Source organism: Haemorhous mexicanus, chromosome 5 (genome assembly GCF_027477595.1).
Source record: "Haemorhous mexicanus isolate bHaeMex1 chromosome 5, bHaeMex1.pri, whole genome shotgun sequence".
Classification (NCBI taxonomy): Eukaryota; Metazoa; Chordata; class Aves; order Passeriformes; family Fringillidae; genus Haemorhous; species Haemorhous mexicanus.
The window spans coordinates 6,560,372-6,588,176 of NC_082345.1; the positions used below are offsets into that span (position 1 = coordinate 6,560,372).

The window sequence follows — 27,805 nt, forward strand, 5'->3', positions numbered from 1 at the left end:
ATGTTCTGTATAATCTTTTTCTCCCTGCCTTAGTGAGGAGCCAGGAGCTGGTGTGACAGTGCTATCACAAGGTGTAGGACAGAAATAGGATCTGTCAACCAAAGCCTTTGCTCTGAGTGTCCTGCAATGGTCTCTTCTGGCATCTGCCTCATGGGCTATGTGAAATAGTCTCTTCTCCCCAGAAACCATTTTCATGCTGCCTCTTACTGCTGGGCTTACTGCAACCATCCTGGGGCTAGAGGAGTGAGGGTGAGGCTTGGTGTGGGCTCCATAGCTCAGGGAGCTTGGTTACAGACTTTGTCCCACAGCAAAGGAATTTCTGGCTTCTCCACTGACTTATCAGAAGGAATTACAGACATCTCCTGGTTCAGCCATTCCCTTCACAGCTGATAGACTTTTTCTAACCTCAGTGATGAATTCTGTGGGGGAACAAAATCCACCTGCTGTAATCATGGGATGCCTGCTGTAGGAAGCAGGAGTCATACTGCCATTGAGCCTGGACTTAGGAGATCATCTCTGTCCAGTACACTTTAGGAATGCCCATTAATGAGTCCCCCAAACATCCCATGGGACAAATGGGTTCTGTTTCTTTATGAGAATAGACTGCCAAGTCTAGAAAGCAGCTCAAGCAAGGTCAGCTTTAATGCTAGAGCATGACACCTCTTTACAGCATTGATTTGTCTCCTGATGTGCCCATTTTTTTTCCTTTCTTTTTGTTGGTTTGTTTGTTTTCCAATGTTTGCATCTATGAACGTTTTTTGTCAACAGACTTCTCTGGGAGATTGTAGCACTGATCAACCTTAGGACTCCTAGTGAGAATTAAATTTGTCTCTGTAAAATGGGCTGAGATGTGGGTGAGAGCAAACCTCATGCCAGTCCTGTCTTCTGTGCTGAATGACGGTGGATGCTGAGGGGAGAGGATAAAACCAGGAAAAGCAGAGGTGTTATTTCCTTGGAAAAGTCCCTCAACCTCCAACGACTTCCAGCTCAAGGTTTTGCAGAATGGCAGTAGTAGATTCTGGTGGATTTTCCTTCCATTATTTATCCCCTTAATTTCCTCTTCTAAAGTTCATATAAATTCTCAGCATCCAGCTTGTCCTGCAGTGAGGAGTCTTGCTCTATAGCTACACATTTTCTGGAATATCACCTCTTGCTCTTTTTGAACCTACCACCTGCTGGTCATGGTTTAATCCCTTGCAGTTCTTATGTCAGAAAAGGTGAATACTTGTATTTTACGACACTGATACATTTATAGGCCCCTGCCAGCTACCTCTTCCACAGAACAATGGATCCTGTTTCATTTATACTCTCTTCACATGGAAGTTACTCCACACATTTAAGCAGCCTTTTTGGCTCTCTTCCATGCCTTTTTCTGACTTTGCAATAGCTTGTGTGACAGGAAGAGAGAACTGCACTTATTTTTCAAGACATGAATGTGATGTTGGGTTAGACACAGGTGTAGTAACATAGCCTGCTCTCTCTCTTTCCCAATTGTTTTGGTGTGATGGTTATATACTTCTTAGGAACTAAAATCAATGCAGGTATTAACTAAATTTTTTAGTCGGACTCATGCAATTAATCATCAGGACTTGGAAGTCCTGACTTAATGAGATTTCAGTGGTTCACAGGCTGGGTCTAGTCACAGTGAGCACAAGCTGAATACACCTGGGGATTACAGAACCACATGCAACATGGTGTACAGGGAGGGGCTGAGCAGAGCAGTGATTGCCTTGCCAGATGCTGCAGGTGCACAGCTGTGAACAGGCTGTGTTGCTGCTGTGGTGAGGAATAAATGCTTGGGATTTCCAAGTGGAGCACATCCATAGCAGTACTTAGCTGGCTGGGCCACACAAACTCTCAGATGGCTCTGTGACTGCTGCACTCAGTTTTGGACCCCAGACCTGGGAGCTCTGGCACCTTCATTGTGCTCTCCTCCACTGTCACTCAGACAGGACAGATATATTTCTGTGCTGTGTGGTGGGTCACCCCCAACCGGTGGTTTTGCTGCATGCCTACTGGTCCCAAAGCTCTTCCTGCAGAGCACTGGGATGAGAAGCAGATGAGAGTGAGGGATTTGTTATGTAATGGTAACAACTAAGTCTGACATACTACATTGACACAGGACACCTTCCTTCTCTCCTTTCTCTCCAGGAGCTTTGCCCAGTGCTTCCCATCTTGTCTTCTTGTGGCCAGGGCAGAAACTGCCTTTCCTGCTCCTCCAGCCCCTCAGCAAGAGTGGACACACTTCTGAGTCACCATGGGCAAGATGGACAACACCTCCGTGGAGCTGAGCTCTCCCTCTGAGGTGAAGCAGGCAGCCCTGGAGGAGCCAGAGCCCATCAGCCCTGAGGTCGTGAGCACCAAGAAGAAGAAGAAGGAGATCCCAGACAGAGGTTCCTGGAAGGGGAAATTTGACTTCTTGCTGTCCTGTGTGGGCTATGCTATCGGTCTGGGCAACGTCTGGCGCTTCCCTTATCTCTGTGGCAAAAATGGAGGAGGTGAGAGAAATGCACAATGAGCAGCCTTGCACCTGAGCAGGCTTTGGCTTGGTGTGGGTCTGGGCAAATGGGTGGTCCTTCAGCTGGGAGCTCTCCCACATGGTGGGAGTTATTAAGTTGTCCAGAGATAAGTTTCCATGATCTGTGGTCTTTACTAGCAAGTGCAGGCTGGGAAGAAGCAGTCCAAAGAAATAAAACAAGCAGTTTTAGTTGTGCCATGCTTGTGCAGCCCAAATTTTCAGGGCTGAAAAAAAAAAAAAAAAAAAGCATTTGGGACCTCATTCAGGGAGGGCTATGCACAAATAGCCATCCAGCTGGATTCTGGGGCACCTCCAGAGAAACCAGTTTGCATCTGTTAAAGGTTGGGTTCTCTTCAGTCTACGGTATTTTCAAGGAAATTCTCCCTGCTCCGCTGCAGAATTTCTTGGATCAACTCAGAAAACACTTCTGTGCCTTAGCTCCCCTCTCAAATGGTGCTCTTTCTTCTGCCTTGTCAGGGAGATGCTTTTGTGGAGGGGAGTACAGGCAGGTGTCAGTAGAGCAGAGGCTCTTTCTTCTCACTCCATGCTGAGCTCTCCCATTGCTTGTGCCTGTTACTAAAACAGCCCTCCTTCTCCCCTTTGAAGAGCTGCTCACTTCCTTGAACCATTTTACAGACTTCCCACACAAGTCCAAACCCATTTTCCTCACCTTTAAATCTGTATATATCATTTTAGGTTTTGCCTGCTAGCCTTCCTACGTTGCTCTTTGCTTCCCTCTTAGTTCTTCCTGGCCTGGAGTCCCCATCCCAAGTGCCACACTCATTCATGCTGCTCTGAGGGTCTCTTCTCATGTTTCTTCTCCATGTCTTTTTTATTTTCCTTTTACCTTTGGCTTTCATAACTTCTTATATCACCAGCCTATTTCTGCTGTTGCAGGCAGTGTAGGATGCTCTTCTCCTCCAACCCTGGAGAAGAGAAGGGTCTTGTTCCCTGAAGCAATGTCCATTTAACTTCATGGCATTTAAGGGTATCTAGGACCTTTCTCTGAATCATGTGGAGTGAGTCCTAGCAGGAGACCAGAAAGTAAGTAATTTTGACATGAAGATTTCTAACTGACCGTGCTGTTTTCATAGAATTATAGAATTATAGGATAGTCAGGGTTGGAAAAGACCTTAAAGATCAGCCAGTTCCAACCCCACTGCCAAGGACAGGGACGCCTTCCACTAGGTTGCTCAAAGCCACATCCAACCTGGCCACAAACGCTTTCAGGGATGGGGCATCCACAGCTTCTTTGGGTTTTGTGGAGAGGTGGAAATGTGCAGCTGAGCTGAGTGAGGCTTATGGGAATATCCAGGCCTGCCCTGGGGAATCTGTGCCACCAAGGCCAGAGCCATGGTGCAGGTTTGTCATCTTTGTCTGGCCACACTCTGACTGCTAGCTCCCTTCATAGAACATGTCCCCGTGGCTGGTCCCAGCACTGGTTGTTAGCCAGCATCTGCCCTGTAGTTGCTGTGTCATCTCAAGTCTCTCACAGCTCTGCGCTGCCCGTGACTGTCTCCTCACACATAAAGGTGGGGATGACTATGGGTGTAATTAGATGAGGGGTGTAGTGAAGCTAAAATCGATCCTACATAAAAAGTCAGCTGAGAACCTAGGACAGAGGGTGCTGTAGAGGTGCGGAGCGCTATTTTTAGCATTAGCAATGGCACACGGGGTGACCTCTGCCCTGACAGCCGCGGGCACGCAGAGGGAGCAACCGGCTGCGAGCAGAAACGCCAGGCAGATGAAACGCGGGAATTGGTTCCTGCCTGCTCCCAACAAACACCCTGCCTCCCCTGCTGCTTCGTGCCGTTCGTGGCAGCCTGGATGGCTCCTTCCTCCGGCCCTGCCGGCGGTGGCCGCTCCCGCAGCCGGCAGCACGGAGCGAGCGGCGCTGGCAGAGCCGGCGGCGGCGCTGACGCACGGGAGCGTCACCGGGACCGGAGCGGAGCGAGGCGGGGGCGCACGGCGGCTCCTTCGCAACCGGGTGGGCACCGCCTCGACTCTGCCTCGACGGAGCACAGCAGACTGTGGGTGGAACTCTAATTTTAGCGTCCTGCATGTGCGCTGCTCAGAGCACGGTCGTGTGGGCTGCTTCCATTACGCACAGGCAAATTGAACTGAATGGAAATATTGTCGTCTCACTTACCGCTGTCGCATTGCATCGGCTCACGGCTGGTTTGCTCGGCGCAGGGAGCCCGGGGCACGGCAGCCCAGGGCTCGGACCATCCGCTGCGGGGAGCAGGCTTCGCCCAAAGTGATGCCTGGGCTCCCTGCTGGCCCTGCACGCAGCTGGATGTGCCCAGCTGTGCCCATGGCTCCAGCCTCTACACTGATCTCTAACCTTATACAGTCCCTCTGATCTCAACAGAATTGTACCAGACTCCAAATTCACTCTAAATGCAGCTCAGTACATGCTAAAAATTGCCTGTGAGATCCTAAGCTTGAATAACTTAAAAGAAAAACAATCCTTTAAATAAGCATCCTCCACTCCTCATTTGCACACTGAGACTCAAAACAACACAGTGTAACAGCTTGTAATGCTCAATTTTTGATTTGTGGGCAGTGTTCCCTGTTTTAAGGATTGTTGTTCTCTGCTGTGCAGCATTAGGAGCAGGCAGATTTGGGGCTGCATGGTGAGCACCAGGCACTATTGATCCTTCCTTGCCTCCAAGGGTCAGTGCTCTGAGCTGGACCAGCATCATCACCTCTTTGACACCCATGGATCTGGAGATGAACTGGGACTTTCACAAGGTCATGCACAAACATATTTTTTACCAGCCTGCAAAATTTAGATACAAATTTCAGAACTAATTTCCCATCTGGCTGTACAGGACCTGGGGACATTATCCATGCCTGCTTGGGGACCTGGCTCTCCAGAGTGGCAGTGGCATTGCCAACAGCCCTCAGCTCAAGGAGGTGGTCTGGTTTGTAGATTTTCCACTATTCCTGAGGATCAAGCCAGCATAAAAGACTTGTGTCCAAAAGTTTATTTGTTTGTTTTTTGTGTTTTTTTCCCCCCCAACAATCTAATAAGACCTTTTACCTACAAACCTTCCTGACCTGCTGTAGATGAGAAGTGCAGGATCATCAGAGCTGCAGCCAAATTTCATTAATTGCTTGCACAGAAGTGAGGAGGAGACTTACAGTGGTGCTAAGCTCAGCCTCCAAACTGCACAGCAGCAGGGTGGCAGCAGCCTTGGAGCAGACACTGGTTTCCCACAGGGCTCTCAGGGGCCTGGACCTTGCAGGCTGTGGTGTCTAGTGAGCACACAGGGGAGGCTGCTGAGCAGGCACAGTGATGCTCAGAGCTGTTCTCTCCTGTGCACCAGGCTGCTGGTGAAGCCAAGAGCCTGTGCTTCCATGCCAGCTTGTGATTCAGGTTCATGGTCACTGAGCTGCTGGCACAGTGAGTGTTTTCTCCCCACCACCCACTGCCAGCTCTCTTGCATGCTGCCTCCCATGGACTCCCATGACGAGTGCTGGCACCTGCCTCTCCCAGCTGGGTTCAGCTCCCTGCTTGGCAGGCAGATGTCCCCAGCTGGGTGTCCCCTGAGCCAGCATCCCTGGCTGTGCCTGGCTGCTTCCCTGCCCTCAGAGAGCAGCTGCTGGAGCCTGGCTCTGCTGGGTGCAAGCTGGGCCACAGCTCTCCAGAGTGCTTTGCTCGCTGGCTCCGTGTTTGCTTTCCTACGATTATCTGGTAAGACTCAGACTGACAGCTCAGCCCTAAGGCTAGTGCAGGAATCAGTGCTGTCCTGAACACAGCCAGCCACTTCTGGGCAAACTGAGTGTCCTCCCTCTGTCCCCAGTGAGCATCTTCTGCAAATGTTTGTCGTCCTCAGAAATGATGGTCTATTCCAGTACATGCATGAGAAAGACAAAAAATGGGCTTTGTCCCACATCCCAGAAATCAGGATGACCTGAACTTGTACAGCCTTGCAATCACACAGCAAGGCTCTCCTATTCTAATTGCTCTTCTAAAACTGGGTGCCAGTAATATCTCTAGTGAATGAGTGTTCTACCTCCTTTCTAGTGATGAGATGATTTCCATAGGGCCATGTAGAAGAATAATATTTTCATCAAGAATTTTAAGGGTAAAACCTAAAACACAGGTGGGGTGGTATATAGCACTATTACAAGAGCCAGTACAGTCTTGGTCACAGCTTTCTTAAAAGACTGAAACAGCTATAAACAAAGAAAGCAGTGGCCAATGCCAGATAATCCTCTGCACTATTCCCTCAAGAAGAAAAAGAATTGAAAGCTTCTGCAGGTAAGACAGAAAGCATCAACAAGTTACCAATGTCAGTGTCCAAGCTTTTGGGGTTGTTGTCAGATTGGGTTTAGCATTGTCTTAGCAGCGAACAAAGTGAGCCTGGCATTGCACAGCTAGTGATGCCAGTGTATCTGTATACACTGTGTACATGGTACATACATACCCACAGTGATAAGGGGAAGGCAGCTGTGACCTCAGTGGGAGACTCACCGAACACATCAACTCCAGCTGCAAACTGTCACCTCTGGGAGAGGCTGCTCCTCATCACATGGGTGCTGCAGAGCAAGAAACTGCAGCTGGAGGCATTTCCTTCTTGATCAAAGGGGGAACTGCCTGATAACATTGCTCCTTCTTTCAGGGGCCTTCCTCATCCCCTATTTCCTGACGCTGGTGTTTGCTGGGATTCCTCTCTTCCTGCTGGAAACTGCTCTGGGCCAGTATACCTCGATTGGTGGACTAGGAGTCTGGAGATTAGCACCCATGTTCAAAGGTACTGTGCTGTATGTTTGTGACAGCAATGGCACGTAACTAGAGGCAAAAGCCCATTAATGGTTTGAAAGCAAATCAGCAAATCCCTGGGGGCTGGGATGGGGTGGCAGGTGGTGGGGGGTTTCCTCTCTGTCTTTATCAAGCTGTCCTTGACCTCAATGTCTGCAGTCACTAACATCATTGTGCTCTGTTCAAGCAGTTTTGTGTGATGACAATGGACTTTATGGGACAAGGGACTGTGACAGAGGGGCTCTGGTTGCAGAAGACCCTTTGTTTTCCGAAGCCTTTCTACATATGCTTACTTTAATTGCATGGAAATGCAACCTCTTGCCATGCTTGAAATAACTGTTTTCTAGAAGCCAATGGTGATTTAGAAATGCCTTGGATGTGGGAAATTACAATTCTGCCAGGGAAGTGATAAGATCCTGTTTTCATGGAGCTCTGTCCATAGAGTAGCAGTAGCACACTGAAAGCATTGCTCCCCCAGTGGAAATGGGTGGCTGAGAGACATAAGGGAATGAGCCTCCCTTGCTGACCAGCTCACTGCACAACCATAGCACACTATGTGTTGATGAGCTGGTTCCCTTTTTTTGGTTTTCAAAAAAAAAAACCCTTGCTGCAGTGTCCATGAACTCCCTTGGGTACTCGAGACCTGGATTTGTGGAAACCCAAGACACAGGGAATATTTCTGTCTGCTCTGGGATACCCTGACCCCCAGGGGAGCACTGACTTTGACCTTCATTCATGGAAAAAGTTTCCTACACTTCAAGGTAGACTAGAATCCACAAAAGTATGAAATAGATTATAGAGGGTAGTGTAGGGGTATCACTTGGTGAGACATTTAGGTTTTGGTTTTTTTAGTATGTTGTGGATGGAAGCAAGATGAAGGGCACAGGGTGTTGTCCTGGGTTTCTTCTTCATGCTTCTTCTTCCTTCTTCTCCATGGGTTTGGGTGCCATTTTGTAATTGGGCAGAAAAGTCTGCATTGGGGGTTCCCTGGGATCAGTTCTTGGGTTAAAAGGGAAAATAATCTAGGTGTCAGTTCTTAATGGGATAGTTTAGTCTTAAAAGACCTTGTATCAAGAGATTGTTAGCCATTTTGTGCCTTCTAATGAAAAGCTGTTGAATTCACATTTGTGAGACTGTTTTACTGATAAGAAATAATAAACACCTGAGTCCAAACATGAATTACTGTCTCAAGTGCCTTCAATCCAGACCCAGAGAGACTGACAACTGGTACCCCCACATCGACTGATGCTGCTCTCTGCCTTCATTTGCAGGTGTGGGACTGGCAGCCATGGTTCTGTCCTTCTGGCTGAACATCTACTACATTGTCATCATTGCCTGGGCTCTCTACTATCTCTTCAACTCCTTCACTTCGGTGAGTCACAGGCGTGTCTGCAGCATGGCATTGGCTGTGGTCTGGGTCCTCACTCCCACTTTGGGCAGTGGTTTGTTTATGACCCACAGTGGTCACTAGCTGCTTGCCATTTGTGCAGAGCCCTTGTCAGCATTGTGCTACACCCTTCCTGAAGAGGTTCATCAGGCCTGGAGGCAGTTTTGTGGTGCTGATGGGTAGTGATGTTTGTCCTCTGGGGGGCATGGTCCTATCCCCTCTACAGGAACTGTTCCTCACTCCCTTCAGTCTTTAAAACTCAGCCTGTGTTTCTGTTTTATTTCTAGGGCTGCTCGAATCTGAGCTGCATATTTCCAGAACTGGTTTTGTCAGGTTTTGTTACATCATGGTCTTATTTCTCAGGACTTGCTCCTTATCTTAATTAGTTCTTTTTCACTCCTCCCTTGATAAATGATCTCCAAGGGATTTTTTTGCTGCTGGGAAAATGATTTAGAAAGTATCTAGACATCTACTTTTGGCTGTCCCTTAGTGTGTGCTTTGGTGTTATGGTTTATAGTGGGTTCCTCTTTCACAGCAGGACCTTCTACCATACAAGGTTAGAATCACACCCCATATAAACTTCTTGGTAGCTGAACTATTTATTTCAGCCCAGAAACTGGTAAGAGTTTCCTTAATGTAACTCTCTGAGCAACCTGAAGCTTTAAATACATCAGCCCCATGGTTCAAGTGGGATCTTTTAAAATGTCATTTAGATATAACGCTGACATGCTATTGTGGACACTGCACATCCAGTTTTCCTTTTTGTTCCAGCAAAACTTTCAAGTATCTATCAAGACTTTTGCTGAATTATTTCATTTGGCATTCTCAACTGTGCTTCTATCACCAACACCACCTATCACTGTAGGGTCCTGGATCTAGAACAAAATTATTGGCTGTGGGTAATTAGATGAACCCTCAGGGATTCCCAAATAAACAGAGGTCTTCCCCAAAGTAACCCATCCCAACTCCACCCTGGGCAGGATGTTTCTTAGGATAAGGTACTTTCAGGTGTTACAGACCCGGGTGGTGACAGTGCTTGTATGTGCATAGGCAGATCCAGGTGTTTGGCTCAAGACCTTTTCTTTTACCAGGGATAATAATTCCAAATTCCCAAAAGGAATTTGGGTGCAAATGAAAAAGCCAGGCTGATGTCTGTTCCCCTGTGCCTCCTAAATTTAACTAAGAGTATTTTGAACTATAATAGGAGCCCAGCCTGCCTTCTGCAGTTTCTGTCCTCTGAAATCCAGAGGAAATGGAGCAGCAACAAACTGTCCCCCAGCCTGCCCCTCCTTGTGAGAGCTGTGCAACTTCTCTAAGATGCAGACATTAAAGAGCTGCTGTGCAGCACTGCTCAAGCCACTGCCTTTTCTTCAGTGCAGTTAGCAAGTCCTCATGAAATCACCAGGGGGGTGCAATGGTCTGGGTGGCCACTGGAACATCTCCTCTGCCCCTGCAATAGTCACCATTCTGCCAGGATACCACGCTTGAAGGTATCATCTGCTGGAGTGAACTGATTTAGATGGAGCAGTGAAGTCAGCACTTAAAGGCACTGATGGCACAAGGCACTTAAAATACAGATAATATTCTTGAACAGTGTGGCATTGGCATTCTCTGAAAAAATTCCTTTGCCCAGGGTTTTTCTCCTGGGAAGCGAGAGAGGCTTCAGAGAGTGAAAGGCAGCGAGAGAGGCCTCAGAGAAAAGGAAAACAATTTTTATCTCATTTGCTTCTCCTGTGTTGTGCTCACATGTGGAATGTGTTTGGAGATTGTTTACCCACAGGTGGTTGTTTCATTGGACTCTGCTGTGAGTTGTTTTGACTCATTGGCCAATCAGGGCCAATCTGTGTCAGGACTCTGGAAAGAGTAATGAGTTTTCATTATTATCTTTTTAGCATTCAGTAAGTATCTTTTCTGTATTCCTTAGTATAGTATAGTATTCTTTAATAAAATATAGTATAATAAATTAATAAATTAGCCTTCTGATAAGATGGAGTCAGATGCATCATTCTCTCCCCTCATCGGTGGACCTGCTTTTATGATAAAGAGGTCTACATTCCTGGAGGAATAGGGATGGATACAAACATCTTCTTAAAGCTTTGTTGAGCTGGAGCCTCAGGTCTTATCTGCAGAAGGAAATCACCCAGAATAGCTGCTCTGCATTTATCTACATGCACTGTGCTTGGGAAAAGAGGTAGCTGCTCATGGAGACATATCTGAGCTGCTTTCCTTGGGCTAGCTCAGCCATGGCACTGCATGGCCTGGGTGAGTTGTCCTGCACACTCACACTGGCACTGCTGCTTCACTGCCTGCAGTGCCAGAGATGATTTCAGTAAGTCTGTAGTGTTGTGCTGCTGTCACACAGCTACCCGCAGTGTAAACCTCTCCGAGGAATCCCTTTGTGCTGCTTACCATCAGGGCAGTGGACAGTATCAAACAGCTACTGTCCTGGACAATTTACTCCTGTGCTTGTGTTATAAAAGTCTGTTTGTGTCGACAACCCATTGCCTCCATTCCCATGGCCATGTTGCTTTTTAAACATTGAAGTTGGTGTAAATGAAACATAAGAAACAAATCCCTGCTTATTCTTTCTGCAGTAAATTCCAGCCACCTGTTGAGTGAAGCTAGCAAAAAGCTGTAATGATTATAAACACAGTATCCCTTGACAGTATTTTAATTTGTAGGTATTAACTATCAATAGTTAATTGGAAGTGGCTTTCTATGTGGGGAATTTCTAGGAGCTATAGTATTGCCCTAATCACATCATAATATTTTTTTCTCCGGAAATCCTTATCACAATTTGTCATATTTTTGAAAATTGTTCCATTATTTTGGCTACAAGAGCATGCCCATCCAGTGGAGCTGCCCATTATCTTCACAAAAAAAAAAAAAAAAAAGAGGCTTCAGTTAAGAAGAAGCCAGATTTCTCTTGAGAGATATCCCATGAATGATCACCCTGCTGTCCTTGTTCTGGTGCAGGATCTGCCGTGGCAGAGCTGTGGGAACGCCTGGAACACAGAGCGCTGCTTCTCCAACTACTCCCTGAACGACACCACCAACCTCACCAGCGCCGTCACCGAGTTCTGGGAGTATGTCCCCAGCTGCCTACACCAGGTTTCTCCCCCTCCCTGTGGTCACTGTGCCTGCCCACCAGGGCTGTGGCTGTGCCTGTTGGCTCTGTTCCTTGGGCAGCTTCGGCAGTAGGGCATTACAGCCAGCCACTGGCCATGGTGGGCATGGGGTGCACTGTGCAGATGCACGTCAGATGGACCTGCAGGCAAACAGTCTCTCTACCTCTCTTCACCTTCCTTTGTCCCATCACAATGATCCTCAGTTCCCTCTAGGGATTTGTGGGTTCTCACACTTGTCTGTACCTAGCCCTTCACCCTCCAGCCACCTCTGGGAGCTCCAAATTCCTCTGCTCTTGACTGTCAGACTTCCTCCTGACACAGTGTCTCCCACCTTTAGGAGGAACATGCACCAGATGTCTGGAGGCCTGGGGGAGCCTGGCACTGTCCGCTGGCCCCTGGCTGGCACGCTGGCCCTGGCCTGGCTGCTGGTCTACTTCTCCATCTGGAAGGGTGTGGAGTGGACAGGCAAGGTACAGTGTGAGGGTTGGGTCTTTTGGTGCTGCCTCTCATTGCTGTGCCATCCAAATGTCCTCCAGACTCAATTTTATTTAAGTTCCTATAACTAAGGTTACAGTGTTTCGAGGCAAAATCACAGTAGATGCTATTAAATTCCTGACATTTACCTTTCACAGCTGTAAAAATTGCTATGATGTTTATGGTAATTTTCATTCTAAGTGTAGAGAATAGCTCTTGCCTGTAAGGTCATGGGTCTGAGCGTGCATTCTTTTTGGGAAGAGGCATTTTCAGAAATTACTTATATTTCCCACTTTGGGACAGCCCTTTGAGAGAGCAAAGCTTCTTGTGGCCTCCCACTTTTGACAATCACAGTCTCTTAAATTGCCTCTGGTGGAAAAAATCTCACCATCTCCTTTGAAAATTTCCCTGCTGCCCTTTTGATATTGGTGGGAGACCTTCAGATGAGAAGCCCGTTGTTATTCCCTGTGCAGTGTTCCAGGCTAGCACAGCAGAAAGGTAATTGCTTTGTTTAGTGAAACAGCAGTGCTGAGATGCTGGGATGTGTTATTTAGAGCACAGCATGGTGCAGCAGGACACTATTATGAAAGGAATAATCTAGAGGAGAGATCAGATAGAAGCACTTCAGGAGTAGGTCTCCTAAGCTGTTAACTTCCCCAGTGGCTCTCAAACAGGCTTTAGCTACACAGCCACAGCAAAGCCCTGGTGATTACTGGTGTGGGTCCTGTGATGAGGGACAGCACATACCTGTAAGATACTGAAACAGTGCTGAAAAGAAAGCAGTGGAATCAGGACAACTTGTTTTGGTTGATGCATTGGTCTAGAGAAACCCCAGCTTTAGCTCTGCAAAATAAGGATGTGATGACTTAAGGGGATTATTTCTGTGGGCTAAAATTATCCCTGTGCAATTCCCTTGTCTTTGGGCAATTCATCCAGACTTCAGCATGCTACTTTTGTGATTAGTGTGTCCTTGTAGATCATTGGCAGGGAGAATCCTCAAACAGCCAGAAATGTTACTGGCATGGGAATGGGGGACAGAAAATGCAAGGAAATGCTGCTGAAAGTGCTGTGCTTGGGAGCCTGTCCCCCTCACAGGGGAATATGCCAGACTCAATGACACCATGGGCAGGAAAGGTCCTGGGCACTGGTGGGCTGATGGCTTCTCTCCCATGGGGTCTTTTTCAGGTGGTGTATTTCTCAGCCACCTACCCCTACTTCATGCTTTTCATCCTCTTGTTCCGGGGAGTCACGCTGCCAGGAGCCAAGGAGGGGATCCTCTTCTACCTCACACCTGACTTCAAGAAGCTCTCTGACTCTGAGGTTTGTAGCCTAGTGAGGAAAGCTCTTATCTCCCAGCTGTCTCTGCATTAGGCTTCCCCAGGCACTTCCCATGAATATTCTAAATACTTAAAATAACTCTAGAATAACCCTGTACAAGTATTCATGGCCCATGTCCCATAGGCTGAGACAAAACTGAGGAAAAGGTCCTTCATGGGTGGAAATCTGTGCAGCAGCTCTGCTGTACTCAAGCAGTGTTATCCACAGGGTGTGGGGAGTCAGAAGTTATCCTGACAAAGGAACCTGCCCTCTGGGCTGGGAATGTCTCATTTCAGTGACTGCCCTAGGGCTAGTGGTCTGGTCTTGTTCTGGTGGTCCCAGAGAAAGGATGATGTGGCATGGGGACCTCATAAGGAGCACAAGCACAGCAGCACACACAGCAGCAGTTTTTGGAAGTGCTTAAGTGGTGAGTAGTGGCCAGTAATGTGTTCTTGGTCACTGGAAGCAGAGAGGACACCCAGGAGGAACAGGGATCCTTGCAAAAATGAAGTTTTTCAGGATACACAGACTCTGTGTTTTTCAGCAGCAATACTCCCATGGTTCCAAAGTCACCAGTCATGTGTGAGTGGGGACAGCTGGACATTTGTCACTTTCCAGTGAGGGTCCCAATGATCCCTCTTTCAGGATACTCTCTGTAACTATACTACCAACTGCATTGGCTCTAATGCAGAAAACAGGGTTCTCAAGACCAGAGAGTTGTGTAAATACTACACAATTAAGAAACAAACAGTCTGTCTCCTTTTCTTGAACTTTCTAAGCTTTAACACCTTAAGGCGCTGGGACCACATTTGCAAACTCTCTTCTGCAGTTGTTTGCACATGTTGTTTCCATGTTGGAAAATCAAAGACACACTAGTGGAAGAGAAATGGAAGGTGTGAGAGAAGGATGTGGGTCTCTGAGTGGAGCAGCATCCCTTGGGGGCACATGTGAGAAAGCAAACACACACACACAGACTCAGACAATGCAAGAGTCCCTTCTGATTGCACAGGACACTGTTCAGAAATTCATGACCCTTCATCCATCTACATCATCCCATCAGAGGGCTGGGGATATGTGTCTGATGCTGAGCCAGACTGCACTTTGATACACTTGACACATGGGAAGGATGCAGATTCCCTATGTTCCTGTACAGAAAAGCCCTGGAGGGGAACTTTTGACAAGACCATGGAGTGATAGGACAAGAAGAATGGCTTTAAACTGAAAGAGAATAGCTTTAGATTAGATGTTAGTGAGAAATTCTTGACTGGGCCCTACTGACAGAGCTCCCTCAGGTCCTGGCCACCCCTGTGGGCTGTGCATCCAAGCACACAGCTCCACAGTCTGCACCCAGTCCCCCTGCTAGCCCTGCCCTGTCCAGCTGCAGGACATGCACCTACAGCACAGAGTCCTCTTCTGCTGCACTCCTCTCTGGCTCCTTCTCCACAGGTCTGGATGGATGCAGCCACTCAGATCTTCTTCTCCTATGGCCTGGGGCTGGGCTCCCTCATTGCTCTGGGCAGCTACAACACTTTCCACAACAACGTCTACAGGTCAGCTGGTTTTTTCCATCCTCCTGTGTGGCTGGGACTCCTCATGGGTGAGGCAGGGGGTTGTGGTGAATCTGCCTGGTCTCTGCTGTCCCCTTGATGGCAACATGCAGCCTAGGGGACACACTGTGATCTCTTTAGAGGGGTTCCCTGCCTACATGACAGTATGTCACCTGTGCTACCTGTCCAAGGCACAGGACCAGCTATCTGCAAAGCTTGGTCTTACCCCACCCTCTGCTCTTGGTGGGACCTGCAGGTGGGGTTTTTTCTCTCTTTCTCTCTTCCAGAGACTCCATTATTGTCTGTTGTATAAACTCCACCACAAGCATATTTGCAGGATTTGTTATTTTCTCCATCATTGGCTTCATGTCACACATCACAAAGAAGTCAGTGTCAGAGCTGGCCTCCTCGGGTAAGCAGAAACCCAGGTTCAAATGCAACACCAACCTGTGAGAATCATTTGTGTGGGGTGCTCTTGGTTCTTTCCTGACTAGGTGTGCTGAAGTTTTATTCTGCTGTAGTGAAATATTTAGGCCATTTGCTGTCTGAAACCTTCCTATGGAGAATAGAAACTACCTATGTTTTCAGTAGATGTGATCAAAATTTGGAGTCCTTTTTTCATGCAAAATCTTGAGACTGTGATCTCAGAATAATTTTTAACCAAGATAGGACTGTGTCTTTCTGCACGAAGACATATTTTGAAATTGCTGTCTTTCCAGAGAAAGCTTTTATCTCAAGAAACAGCCTTTTATGGTGGGAGAAAATAAAAAGGCACCAGGAAAGTTATAACAAGCTCTGAATATCAGCTTCTTTTTCTAGCACAGTGCTCCAGCTCCATTTGGTTGCAATAATTTGATTACTTGATTACTTGCTTGCAAGACTTGTTTCTCCAATCCTGTCTCCCCATCTTGCCCCCTTGCCTCCCACCAAGCTGGTGTGTCACAGGCACAAAGGCACAGGTGTTCCCAGCTCCTACATAAAAACCCCTGAGTTCTTGGCTGTAATTTTTGTCTCTCTATTTATCTGTGGCACTCAGCTCAGACTTGCCATCAAATGCTTTGTGAACATGGACTCATCCCCCTTTTCCTTACTGCAGGCCCTGGACTGGCTTTCCTCGCCTACCCACAGGTTGTCACACAGTTGCCCCTGTCCCCACTCTGGTCCATCCTCTTCTTCTCCATGCTGATGATGCTGGGTCTGGACAGTCAGGTGAGACAACTCAGGGACAAAGTGGAGGAAGATAAAAAACTCAGGTACAATTGTGGTGTCCCCTTCTGCACTTGGGACAGTGCTGAGCAGAGGGGTTTTTTACACTCTCATGATGTGAGGGCCGTGCTTTCCTACAGCATTTTGGGTATTGTTGTTGATGCCAACAACAATGCACCCCTGTGTGGAGCTGCAGCTCCTTGGCCTGGTCCATAGGTTAGCAGGGATAGATCCTGGCAGAAGGATCTATGCCTTGGAAAAGGCTGTGCCTGGATACCCTGACTGCTTTGCTATCTTATCTGGTGGCAAAGTTTTACAAGATACTTGAGGGGCAAGAAGTTAGATATAGCAAAAGGTCTCTACCCTCCCCCCTCAGAGCCCTCACAAAACAAACCAGAAAACATTATCTCTGCATTTTTACATTATCTCTGCATTTTTACAATTATCATTTTTCCTGATAATTCAGCATAAAAGTAGCTACTCAGTGAAGCAGTGAATTGCAGCATGCCTTCCTTTTGAGTGTATCAAAATCAAAGGTTCCTGCAAAAACCTGCACTTGCTCTGTCATATCCACCCTTGTGCTCCCATGCTCTTCTCTTGCAGCACAAACCACCAGTACAAAATGGATGCTCTCTTGGATTACAGGTAGTGTTCATAAACCCAAGCCTACTTCACAATCAGACTCAAACCTATTCCTGAAATGTCACACCTGGTTTCCAGCAAAATCCAATCAACCAAATCTGATTTTCAATCATGTCACACTCTCAATATGCACTTTATAAAGCTCATGAATGCATTACCACAGACATTTCTTAGGAAAAAAAAATTCAAATAATACCTGAATGTTCTGAAAGAAACTACATTTACAGGAAAAAATCATCTGCATGGATTATTCACTCAGTGCTGGTAAATCAAGACATGACAATAAGCCCTCTAAGCACTCTGTGTGGAATTTATTTGCTGCATTTGCTTCTGAAATACCCCTTGAAATTCTGCACATCCCTTCTGACAGCCAGTTTCAGAGGGCAGACAGTCTGTTGGGAGGCTATCATTGCCTGGAGGAAGAGGCTCGTGGGGGGAATGAAGCATCAAAAGGAAAAGAAGCTTTTAAACAGCACAGCTAAATACATGTGGAGAAGCTTTCTGTCTGCATGCTGGAGCTCTGCTTCATTCAAACACACCAGCAACAGCATGGCAGCTTCTGCATATAAACCAGTGAACACAGGCTGCTACAATGGCTGCAATTCCACATGCGGTTTCAAGCATTCAGTTCTTAAAAAAAAAAAAAAAGAAAGGTTTTTCTACATGCTGATTGCATATCCTTTGTGGCATATGCAGATGGGGAGCAAGCATATTTCATTTGGGCCAGCCGCCCAGTTCGTGAGGCACAGCAGGGCCGTAGGGCATTTCCTGCCCCCCAGGGCTGCTGGGCTGAGACTGTCGCTTGTCACCGGCGGGGCACGGCTCTGTCGGCACGGCGGGGATGCTCGGGAGCCTTGCAAGGGAAGGGGGACTGGGCTGGGATCTGTGCTTGTGATGCAGCCACGAGCTGCAGCCCTTTAGTGGCAGCGGGAGTAGGTCTAGCAAGTCTCCTGCAGGTGCAGCACAGCTCCATCTGCTCTTCCTACCAGGGTGCTCTGCTGTTCCTTGAGTGGGATGAGTGACCTGTACTGACAGACACCTCCCTCCTGTGCCCTCACTCCTGTGCCTTGGTGTTCTGATCTGTCCAGGCTTCAGCTCTCTCCCATCCAGACCCTCTTTCATAATATGCTAGTGCTTCCTTTTAACCTACCAGTTTCCAGGTCAGGCATTTATTGCTCAGGGGAGCTGGCAAGCCTTGTGACTGCCAGCCTGTGTCTGTCCCATGTGAGGCTGCCTCTCTCAGGCTGGTCATGAGGATTTCCAGCTGCCAGCAGTGAGATGGCTCTCGAGGCTCTCTGCTGCACATCTGGCAGCTGTGGTCAAACTCCCCACGGGCCCATGCATCCCAGCTGGGTGCTCTGTGTGGCTGAGGAGGGAATAACAAGCCGGAGACACTGGGAGAGGGTGGAAGAGAGACTCTCCTTCAGTCAGAGGTGCCACACCTCTATTGACTCCCAAGCCCAAATTACTGCACTCAGCAGCCTTTGTAATGACTAGGCCCCTAAGGAGGAAAAGGAGCAAAAGAGAGAAGTTAATGGAAATAAAATGCTTGGGAAAGAAATAATATCATGAGGTGAGTCATCAAGAAGAGAAGAATGTGTGCTAAAAATTGTGGCTGGAGAGGGTTGGTAGGAAAAGCAGAATTTTTTGGAAAGCAGACTGCAGTGGCAAGAACAGGAGGCACCAGTGTTCAGCTCCTTGCCACTCTGAAAGCAGCATGCTTTCATTCAGGTGACTGCATGTGCAAGCAACCAAAGTTTGGTCTGTAAGCTGGGAAAAGTGAACCCCATGCCAAGCACCTGCAGTCCCTGGGGCTGGAAAGGTAAGCCTCCTCCAGGCTGCATCCTCTATGAAGTCTGAGGCTGTCATGAGGTAATTTTCAGTAAATGGTATGAAGGTCATTGCCTGTTCCATGGCTAGAATAAGCAATGTACAACCATTTGTTTCTCCACCTTATCCATGACTCAGGAGCTTAATTGTGATAGGAGACAAAGAGAATTCAACTGACTTTGTAGCCCTGTTCTTCACCACCCATCTCCCTGTCTTTCTTTCTGTGTATTCCCTGATTTTGATCATTCTTCCTGCACCAAAGGGCTGTCAGCTTTACTCCATCCAATTTTCTAAGGCATCATTTTATTTGCTCCTTTTCTACTGGGCACTACCCTCAGCCCATGACCAGGGCTGCTCCCCTCCAAATGCATTTACCTTTCTGGCCTCAGATCCCCTGGCCCTGCCATGGCTCCAGCAGTGCCTGGCCATGTGGAAGGAATAGCTTTCAGCAGTGGCTTTTTTAGTCATGCTATCTCTTCACATTGTGGTGCCAGTTCAGTCCTGACTCTTCCAGACAAGAAGCCAGGTGGGATGGGGTGAAGCACTCGCTGTCAATGGCTATAAAGGCAGCTTAACCCACGCATGAACAGCAAAAGATGCTTTAATGGCACTTGTGTCCAACACAAAAAGCTTAGCTCATTAAAAATTCAAGTGGAAGCAGTTGAGCTTTGATGCTCTGGGAATACTGGCTTTCCATGTGGATATAAAACCCTGGGCATGCACATCTCCCTTTGCCTTGCCCTGCCCACGTGGAAGGCAGCCCCAGCAGTCAGCAGTGTGCAAGCTCTTCCACCACCCCTGCCCAGCTATGGGCTGTGGCATTCACATGCCCTCTGAACAGACAGAAACTGTGAGAGAGGCAGAGAAGAAGGGAAAAGAATTCTTATCTCTGCTTACTACTCCTGTTGTTTTACACATGTAGAATGTGTTAGAAAATTATTTCCTAAAAAAATTAGTAATTAAATTCTACTAAAAATTATTTTGTTTTCTCAGCCAGTCACTCAAAACTGTGTCCTGACTGTCCAGAGACAGTCATGAGTTGTTAGTTAGTAGTATTTCTTTAGTATTCTTTGTAGTATAGATATAGTATTGTATAATACCTCTCTTTAATATAGTAATAATGTAATATAGTATAGTTTTAATAAAACAAGTATTCAACATTCCAAAACCATAAAATCAAATACCAATCATTTCCCTGGTTGGGGTCCCTAATTTTACTGTAATAGGCTCAGGCACTCCATTTTTCTTCCACACATCTTCCCAACCCTCTGCTGCTCTTTTTGGTCTGTATACCTCCACCTCCACTCTAGGGGATTTTTTTCTTCCCTGGGATGGGTAAGTCCCTGACATTGAGAAGTGATGAAACCACTTTAATTTTCATTGTATTGGCTTGTACATTTGGTCAGCATGACCAGGGAAGCCAGTTTACTGCCCTCATAAATTCCCAGGGTCATTGCTAGAGGCAAGATGTGCTCTCTGAGAGAGGGTATGTTACCTGTCGTTTCTGGGAGCGAGATATAAAAGTAAATCTCACAATTTATCAAGAGAGAGGAGAGAAGAATGCACTTCACAAGGGCAGTCAAACTGCCTTTGTGCCAGAAGGCAGAAGTAGTAGGAAAACTGGAAGGCAACACTCATGGGGATTTTGTTATGTGTTATGGTGCAGACAACATTATTGCACTGTGGCTGGTGCAGCTCTGCACAAACCATCCAGGGATTTTCACCTCTAGAAAGATGGTGTGCTGTGAAGATGGGCTTTTGGTGTGCTACATGCATTTAATGTTGTGTGCTTGAAAAAGTGAAATGCAGTCAAGGACTGGGTAATCAGAGATGTTATTTACATGCACACAAGACTGGGTAATACAGGTCCTTATTGAGCATTTTAAATCGTTGAACAGCACAAGTGCTGCTGCCACAGCCTGAGAAGAGCAAGAAGAGGAGAGCAATAAAGGTCCTGCACGTGTCCCAGCAGCAGCCAGACACAGAACTGTGGCACAGGGCCTGGCAACGTGGGGAGCAGGGCAGTGATAGGGAGTCCCTAGAGAGTTTGTGGGAAGAAAGAGGAGGCTTTTCATGAGAAGCAAAAGGCAGAGATTTAGCTGAGCTATTTTTAAGTATTTAACTTTGGTGCTCCTAGCTCCATCTATATTCAGTGGGGAGAGAGATGAATTTTCAGAAGATGGTTCTGACCAACTTTGTGCAGAGATGACTCTTTCTTTTCTAGAGTCTGCAGAGTCCATAAGGTTCTCAAAATTGAAGTTAAATGTGTGCAGGTTAAGTTACTTTTATATACATCTTCAGTGTATGCCTTTTCCCACAGTTCTGCACTGTGGAAGGGTTCATTACAGCCCTGATGGATGAGTATCCTCAAGTCCTACGAGCCAGGAAGAAGATCTTCATCGCGGTAGTCTGCTTCATCTCTTATCTCATTGGATTCTCCAACATCACCCAGGTACAGATGGTACAGGCCGTGCTTGTACCTCCATTCCCAACACCTTTCTGGCCACTTGGCATATCACAGCACCACCAAAGCTTTGGGACAAGTGACAGCATTTCCCCTACTCTGGGTGAAGTGGTCTGCTCATCACTGCTGCATCTCAAGTGACTTAGGATGCCTCCATAATTTATACCATCATCCTATTGTCAGTCTGGTCTGTTGTTCTGCTGTTTGCAATAAGGACTCAAGCCAACAGAGCCTAAATTTAGTGAATGCTTACTTCAAAGAGTTAAGATAACACAAATAAAACCTGTCTGTTGGGGGCTTGAACCTCTGGAGCTGAAGCTGAGATTCTTGTGAGGGGAGGTGAAGGCTGAGGTGTCTGGAGACCATTTGTGGAGCAGTGTGGGTTCATGAGGAGCCAAGGCAAAACTCTGGAGAGGAGCAGAGCAGACTAAATTGACTCCTTCTAAAGCAGAGAAATAGAAGAGATCCTAGTAAATTCTTTTGTCCTCACCCTGGGCTATGCCTGAAAAGGCTGGCTAATTGTCTGCAAGAGATCATCAGTTTTGCTGCTGGGGACCGGACTCCGGTGGAAACATTGCAACAGTGGCTCTACTGTCCAAGGAAATAGACATTAAACTAACAGACATGGACAGTAGCAATCCAAGCTGTAGCTGATATTGTTGATCATAACCTATAACTGAACTCCTTGACCCTGTTTTTGTCTTTTCAGGGCGGCATTTATGTCTTCAAGCTGTTTGATTACTACTCAGCCAGTGGCATGTGTCTTCTTTTTCTTGTCTTCTTTGAGACCATCTCAATTTCTTGGTGTTATGGTAAGCACAAAACACCTTGTTCCTTTGTTTTCTCTGTGGGCATAGTGACTTACTGAAAAAGACAAAACTGGTGAAGACAATGACAATTTTGCAGCCAAAAATGGCTAAGATTGATAACTTCATAAAATCAGGAGTGGGAGGCTGTCATGTCACTTCTCCAGGCCCTCACAAAGACCTCAGCACAGACTGGCAGATGCCCAGGGTCCTTCCCTCTGGGCCCTCAAGAGGACACCAGGAACATGGAAGCTGTTAGCATGAATCTGTGTCCCACTACTCCATCCCTTCCAGCTAATTCTTCTCATGCCACACTGTCACCCTCTTGCTGTGCCTGGCCTGTGCTCTGCCATGAGAAGAGATGAAGACCATGGTGCAGAGATGTTTTGGGTTTTTTTTCCAATACTAATTTCTTCTTGTAGGTGTGAACAGGTTTTACAGGAATATTGAAGAAATGATTGGGTACAAGCCTTGCATCTGGTGGAAGATCTGCTGGGCTTTCTTCACACCTCTTGTCTGCCTGGTAAGACCTGGGGTATCCTATGTGCAGAAGTGGGTCTAGAAAGGCCTCTAGTTGAGCTGTAGGGAAACATTCTGTTCTCAACCCAGTGCAGGTCTGGTGCAAGGTGGTCCCAGGCAGACTGGAGAAGGGTAAAATGATACAGGAGCCTCTTTCACTCTGCCTGCTGGAAGTCACCCATAAAAAAGTTCTAGATGATTGCTTTTATTCTAAATGAGGCCATTGGGATTTTAATTTTTTTTTTTCTCTGAGGTGCCAGAAGATAAGCAAAATAATGTAATGTTTTAAAAAGCTGTTATCAGTTCTGGCTTTCAGCTACTCCAGCTTCAGCCTCTCACAGGCTTATGAGAACAAAAGCTGTCACCAAATGCAGGATAACTGACTGCAGAGCAATTTGCCCTTTGCATGTTCCTGCCCTCCCAACAGAAGCAGTGCAGGAGTGGTGTGATATGAAGACTCCTGAGACCAGCTGTGAGGATGCTGTTTGCTTGCATAGGAGCTGCTGTGGAGGCACTGCTTCTCTGAGTAGTCTAGTGAAGAAAGAAATGTGGGGTATTCCAATTCCAGCTTTTTGGAAAGCTTAGGATATCTTATTCACCTTAGAATAAGAAGAAATTATATGAAATTACCAGTTGGTGGGCTGAAAGAATCTAGGTTAATGAAAAGAGCTGTTGGGTTCCTGTAAGGCTGTTGGGAGCTAAGAAGGTAATGAAGGAAAGAATGGTGGGACCCCGATTTTGCACTTTCCCCTGCAATGGCTGGTGTTCTTTTCTAGGGTGTATTCTTCTTTAGTGTGGTGGAAATGACCCCTCTGACACTGGGCAAATACGTCTATCCTGTGTGGGGCCAAGGCATCGGGTGGCTCATGGCCCTGTCCTCCATGTTTCTGATTCCAGGGTACATGCTCTACTCCTTCTTCACCTCAACAGGGACTCTCCGGCAGGTAGGAACAGCTTCACCACCCTCTGCTCAGGGTAAGCTCCTCCCTGAACTGAACCTGGACCAAGCACACCCTGCTCTGACAGAGTTATCAGAGTGCACCAGGCTGGTGCTGCAGGAGCTCTGTGCACCATCTCCCCAGGAGAGGGGGTGGGTTCAGATCAGCCCCAGTGCACTGAACAGCCTCCAGTGACACGGGCTTGCTGGAGAGGAGCTGCCAGCACAGCTGAGCAGGACACATCTGACTCTGGCAGCTCTGCTGGGCTGTGGCTGGACGTGCAGGTAGACCTTCAGGTGGTCTACCCTTATGTCTTTTGCTCCTCATTGAGAGTTTTGTGACCATCACCACAAAAATGGAGCCCTCCTCCCCTGACTATCTCTTTGGCATGGGGTACTGGAGCCATGAAAGAGTTTGGGAAGAAATCCTTGAGGTTTCTTGACCCAGAGAAATCCTGGCTCCTGAAGATTCCTGGCTATGAACAAGTTTACTTGGCATTCAGCTGGGAGATCAGCGCCTCCAAGCCTGAATCCTGAAATGTCTCAGGCTAGGCTCTGCTAGCAGCAGAAACAAGTACAGGGGTGGTTTGTCATGTGCCTTTCAGAGAACACTTAATGACTGAGGCGTTAGGAAGCAAGAAAGACCCACAATACCCACCCCATTAGTCCTGTTTAAAACATTTGCTTTAGTAATTTGAGCAGGATTTTTTGAAGCAGTGAATCATGAGTCTCTATGTCATACCCAGTACCTACTGTTAAGATTTTATGTACAGTGTTGACATTCAGTCTTGAGAGCACTGTGCCCCAAATCCCTGTCTCAGTGCTTACAGTTGTAAGAAGTCACCCCAGGAGTGTTGATTTATGGCTTTCCCAGCCCAGCTGGAACAGCAACCAGATGCCATCTAAATCACATGAGTTTATTTTAGGGATGCTGTATTTTAAACAAATTTTGGCTCAAAGAAATTGTGGCTGGAATTACTGGCCTGAGGTCAGCTACAGGTTCTCTACCTTTGAGGTGAAGTTGCAGGTGGATTTGAGTTTTTTTCCTCCCAGCATTCCATTTGGATGGGCTCTGATGTGGGTGAACTGGGTGGGTTTGGGATCTCAGATCTGCTTTCAATTTCTGGTTTCTCATCTAAAGCTGGGTTTAGGTACTTGTCCTTCCTGCAGGACTCAAGCCAGGGTGTCATGTCAAGCCACTTCGTTGACTTTGGCTTGAAGGCCAACTGAATTCCAACTGTGGGCCCTTCCTCAGACATTTACAGGGCTCCTTATTCACTCATAATGTAAGTTGGAAAAGTGGGGAAGGGAAGCCTGAAAGTACAGGCATGGGTTCAACCCTTTGCCTAGTCCCAATCCTGTTTCACTGGAGATGGAGAAAGCACACTGCAGCATCTGGGGGAGCCCAAACTGGTCTGGGACCTCTCAGGAGCAGCTCGACTCCTCCTGACCAAAGGCTTGGGCCAATTATATCCTTCCAAAGTGCTGTGTATTCCTGTGCTGCCCCAGGGGCTTGGAGGGAAGCTCATGAGTGTGTTTCCACCCCTCCCCTCAGCATCTTGTGCAAACCATCAGCACCAGTAAGCAGCATGAGTGGCTGATGTGCACCGTCCCTGTCTGACTCTTTCTCTAACATTGCCCACAAACATCACAAGACCCAGACCCCTCTCAATCATTCACAGACCTAGGAGTGAGCAGCAGATGGCAGCAGGAAGAAAGTAGGCTAATCTGTGTGTGCATGTGTTGGTATCAGAGAGAAAGAGAGAATTTTTGGCCTCTTATACACACAGATCCTGGATTAATTTGTAATAGAGCTGGAGCTGGAGGGAAATTAGATGCCAATCCTGAATAAAGTGGTTTTGACAGGCAGGAAAGATTACAAGTCATTTTGATCCTACTGAGCCTGAATGTTAGAGGGGGAAAAAATACAATGAATGGCAGAAGCAGTTCAGTGAACATTTCAGGGAATTCACACAGGACCAGTGGCATTGGAGGGTAGGAGTTTTTGTTCCCTTTACTGGAAAGAGGTTCTGCTTCTCTTAGTGATATCTGTTCAGGTCAGGCTTAATCCTCCTCTACATTCTCTTCTGCAGTGCACAGCATCAGTCCCTCCCTGACTGGAAAGAGTGATTCATTCTTTTTCATCACTCCTCATGCTCAATCCACATGCCTCCAGTAATGATTGTCCCCTCCATATTTTTCTAGGTTCTTGTTTCACTTTACTTGACTCTGCAATTTTCATTTGATCAGCTCAGGGTGACAGGAATTGCTGCTGTGCAAAGGTTTGTGCAGGTGGATATTCTGACCAGCATCAAAGGCACAGACTCTAACCTTGTTAACCTGCTGTAGTTACTTAGTAATGCTCTGTAATCAACCCTAATTGAAAAATAGGTCTGCTCTGAAGCCTGTGGCATTGCAGCTCTCTTCTTCCTCCTTGCAGCTGGTCTTGCCTGGTAACAGTTTGCCTCTTATCAGGATGCTCCCCATATTTCAGATACAAGGAGGAGCTGCTGTGCTCTGTGCAGCATCAAAGCAAAGGTGACTCTCAGAGGCTTTTGGGGTACTACCAAATGCTGCTGGAGGAGTCACTCCATGCACCATCCCCTTGCCCTGTAATCAGGGTCACCTCTGAGCCATGTGGTGAGGATCCCACCCCTCAGCTGCTGCCATGCATGCCCTGGCTGTCCCAGCCCTGGCTGACACACTCTCTCCTTTCATTCCCGGGCAGCGCCTGCAGCAGATGACACAGCCCAGGCCAGAGGAGCACGCTCACAACAACGGCCTCCAGCCCAAGACAGCCTTGAACGGGAGGATCTCGGACGCCGCCGTGTAGGAGGAAAGCCCCAACTCCTCGCTCTGCCCTGTAGTTGCTCAAAGCTCCACATTGTCCCTCGAGCTCCTCTGGCACAGCTAGCTGTCCCTGGTTCTGCAGTGGCTTTCGTTTGTCCTGGTGGACCTGGTGGAGGAACCTGTTCATGGCTCTTTCTCCTGGCATGGCTGAGCAAGGCCCTGAACCAGCTGCCACCAGGGCATTGTGTGGTGACCACCTTCATCCTGCAACATCCTGGTCCAGGCCCTCAGGGAGGAGCAGCTGGTGCTCACATCTTCCTCCTCCTGAGGAGAGGTGGTGTCTCTAGAGAGCTTAAACTGATTGTTATCCACTTCTCTGTTTTTCTTGCCTTTCCTGTGAAACTCCACAGAGCATCCCCCAGCACGCAGCTGTGTTTCACCCCAGAGAGATTGCTATCACTAGATTCAAATCCCAGATGGCTGTTGACTGATGGAGCATAAAACACCAGCAAATACATAACTGGAGGGGATGTGCAGAACAAAGGGTTCTAGTGCAGAACAAGGGATTCTAGTGAAAAGTCCTGCCTGTTGGTTGGTAGCTGTAGGACATCACCCCACACCTGGAGAAGGGCTTGGGGACAGTGTGTGCTGCTCACGGTGCCGTGTTTCATTCCTGTCAGTCTCCAGACACGTTTGCTGTGTCCATTGGGGCTGGCGCTGTGAGCCAGAGCCCAATGGAGCAGTCAGCCTTTCTTTTCTGGAGCATCCTGCCCTCTGTAGCTGTGTGCAGTAGCCACACCCTGACCCTAAAAAGCAGCAAAAATGGTAAATGGAGGGCTCTTTGCTACAGGCTGTTCAAGTCTCCCACACTGACCACAACAAGCTTCGTGTAGAGGCAAGGCTGTGTCATAAAGAGATTTTCCAGCACTGTGAAAATCACCATTCAGATAAAACAGGGTCTTTCCTGCCAAGCACCCTCTCTGGCTGTGTCCCTGGATGGGAAATAATAAGATGGAGCATGATGCCCATGGGTGGTTCAGTTTATACCCTTTTCAGGAAGTGGCCACTCCTAAATCCCAGCTGGTGGAAGGCAAGAATTCCTGAGGCAGTTGGCAGGATGCAGCCACCGTGCTTAAGGCCACCCCTATGAAACAGTGCTGACTTCCCTTGGGAAGTGTTTGTTCAGCCAGATCAGTTGCTGGCACATCCCCACTCCCAACACATAAACCACAGAGGGCTGTGAGCTCTTGTAGATGGTGCTGGAGGAGTGTAACACCTTGGAGAAGCCTGCAAAGTGTTTCAGAGCAATCCTAAAACAGCAGCATATTTCTTTGTAGTGAAGCTTTGTAAAAGGGTGGCTTATCAAAGCACCATGAGTAGGTGTGACAGTGATGCTCCCAGTTGTGCCAGTGACCCCACAGAGAGAGAGACATCCTTGTACAGAGAGTGTTTGATGAGCACACATACTG

At 47.5% G+C, this 27,805-nt stretch overlaps 1 protein-coding gene across 1 annotated transcript; it reads left to right on the plus strand.

The window, feature by feature from the left end:
• The first annotated feature begins 2,171 nt into the window (after nucleotides 1-2,171).
• On the plus strand, nucleotides 2,172-27,756 carry LOC132327039 (sodium- and chloride-dependent GABA transporter 1-like). The gene is made up of 14 exons (XM_059845717.1): nucleotides 2,172-2,498; nucleotides 7,150-7,281; nucleotides 8,561-8,661; nucleotides 11,653-11,762; nucleotides 12,142-12,274; nucleotides 13,464-13,598; nucleotides 15,042-15,145; nucleotides 15,430-15,554; nucleotides 16,239-16,351; nucleotides 21,141-21,272; nucleotides 21,994-22,096; nucleotides 22,513-22,613; nucleotides 23,386-23,553; nucleotides 26,275-27,756. Exons 1-14 carry the CDS (start codon nucleotides 2,258-2,260, stop codon nucleotides 26,377-26,379), a joined length of 1,803 nt encoding a protein of 600 aa, XP_059701700.1. The 5' UTR covers nucleotides 2,172-2,257; the 3' UTR covers nucleotides 26,380-27,756.
• Nucleotides 27,757-27,805: the final 49 nt, after the last annotated feature.

What these genes read in the sequence shown, in the direction of transcription:
- LOC132327039 (XM_059845717.1), top strand. Translation starts at nt 2,258, where the DNA reads ATGGGCAAGATGGACAACACCTCCGTGGAGCTGAGCTCTCCCTCTGAG. An exon ending in CTGTGGCAAAAATGGAGGAG is followed by an intron (nt 2,499 to 7,149) that starts GTGAGAGAAATG and finishes TCCTTCTTTCAG; the next exon opens with GGGCCTTCCTCATCCCCTAT. An exon ending in CTCAATTTCTTGGTGTTATG is followed by an intron (nt 22,097 to 22,512) that starts GTAAGCACAAAA and finishes TTCTTCTTGTAG; the next exon opens with GTGTGAACAGGTTTTACAGG.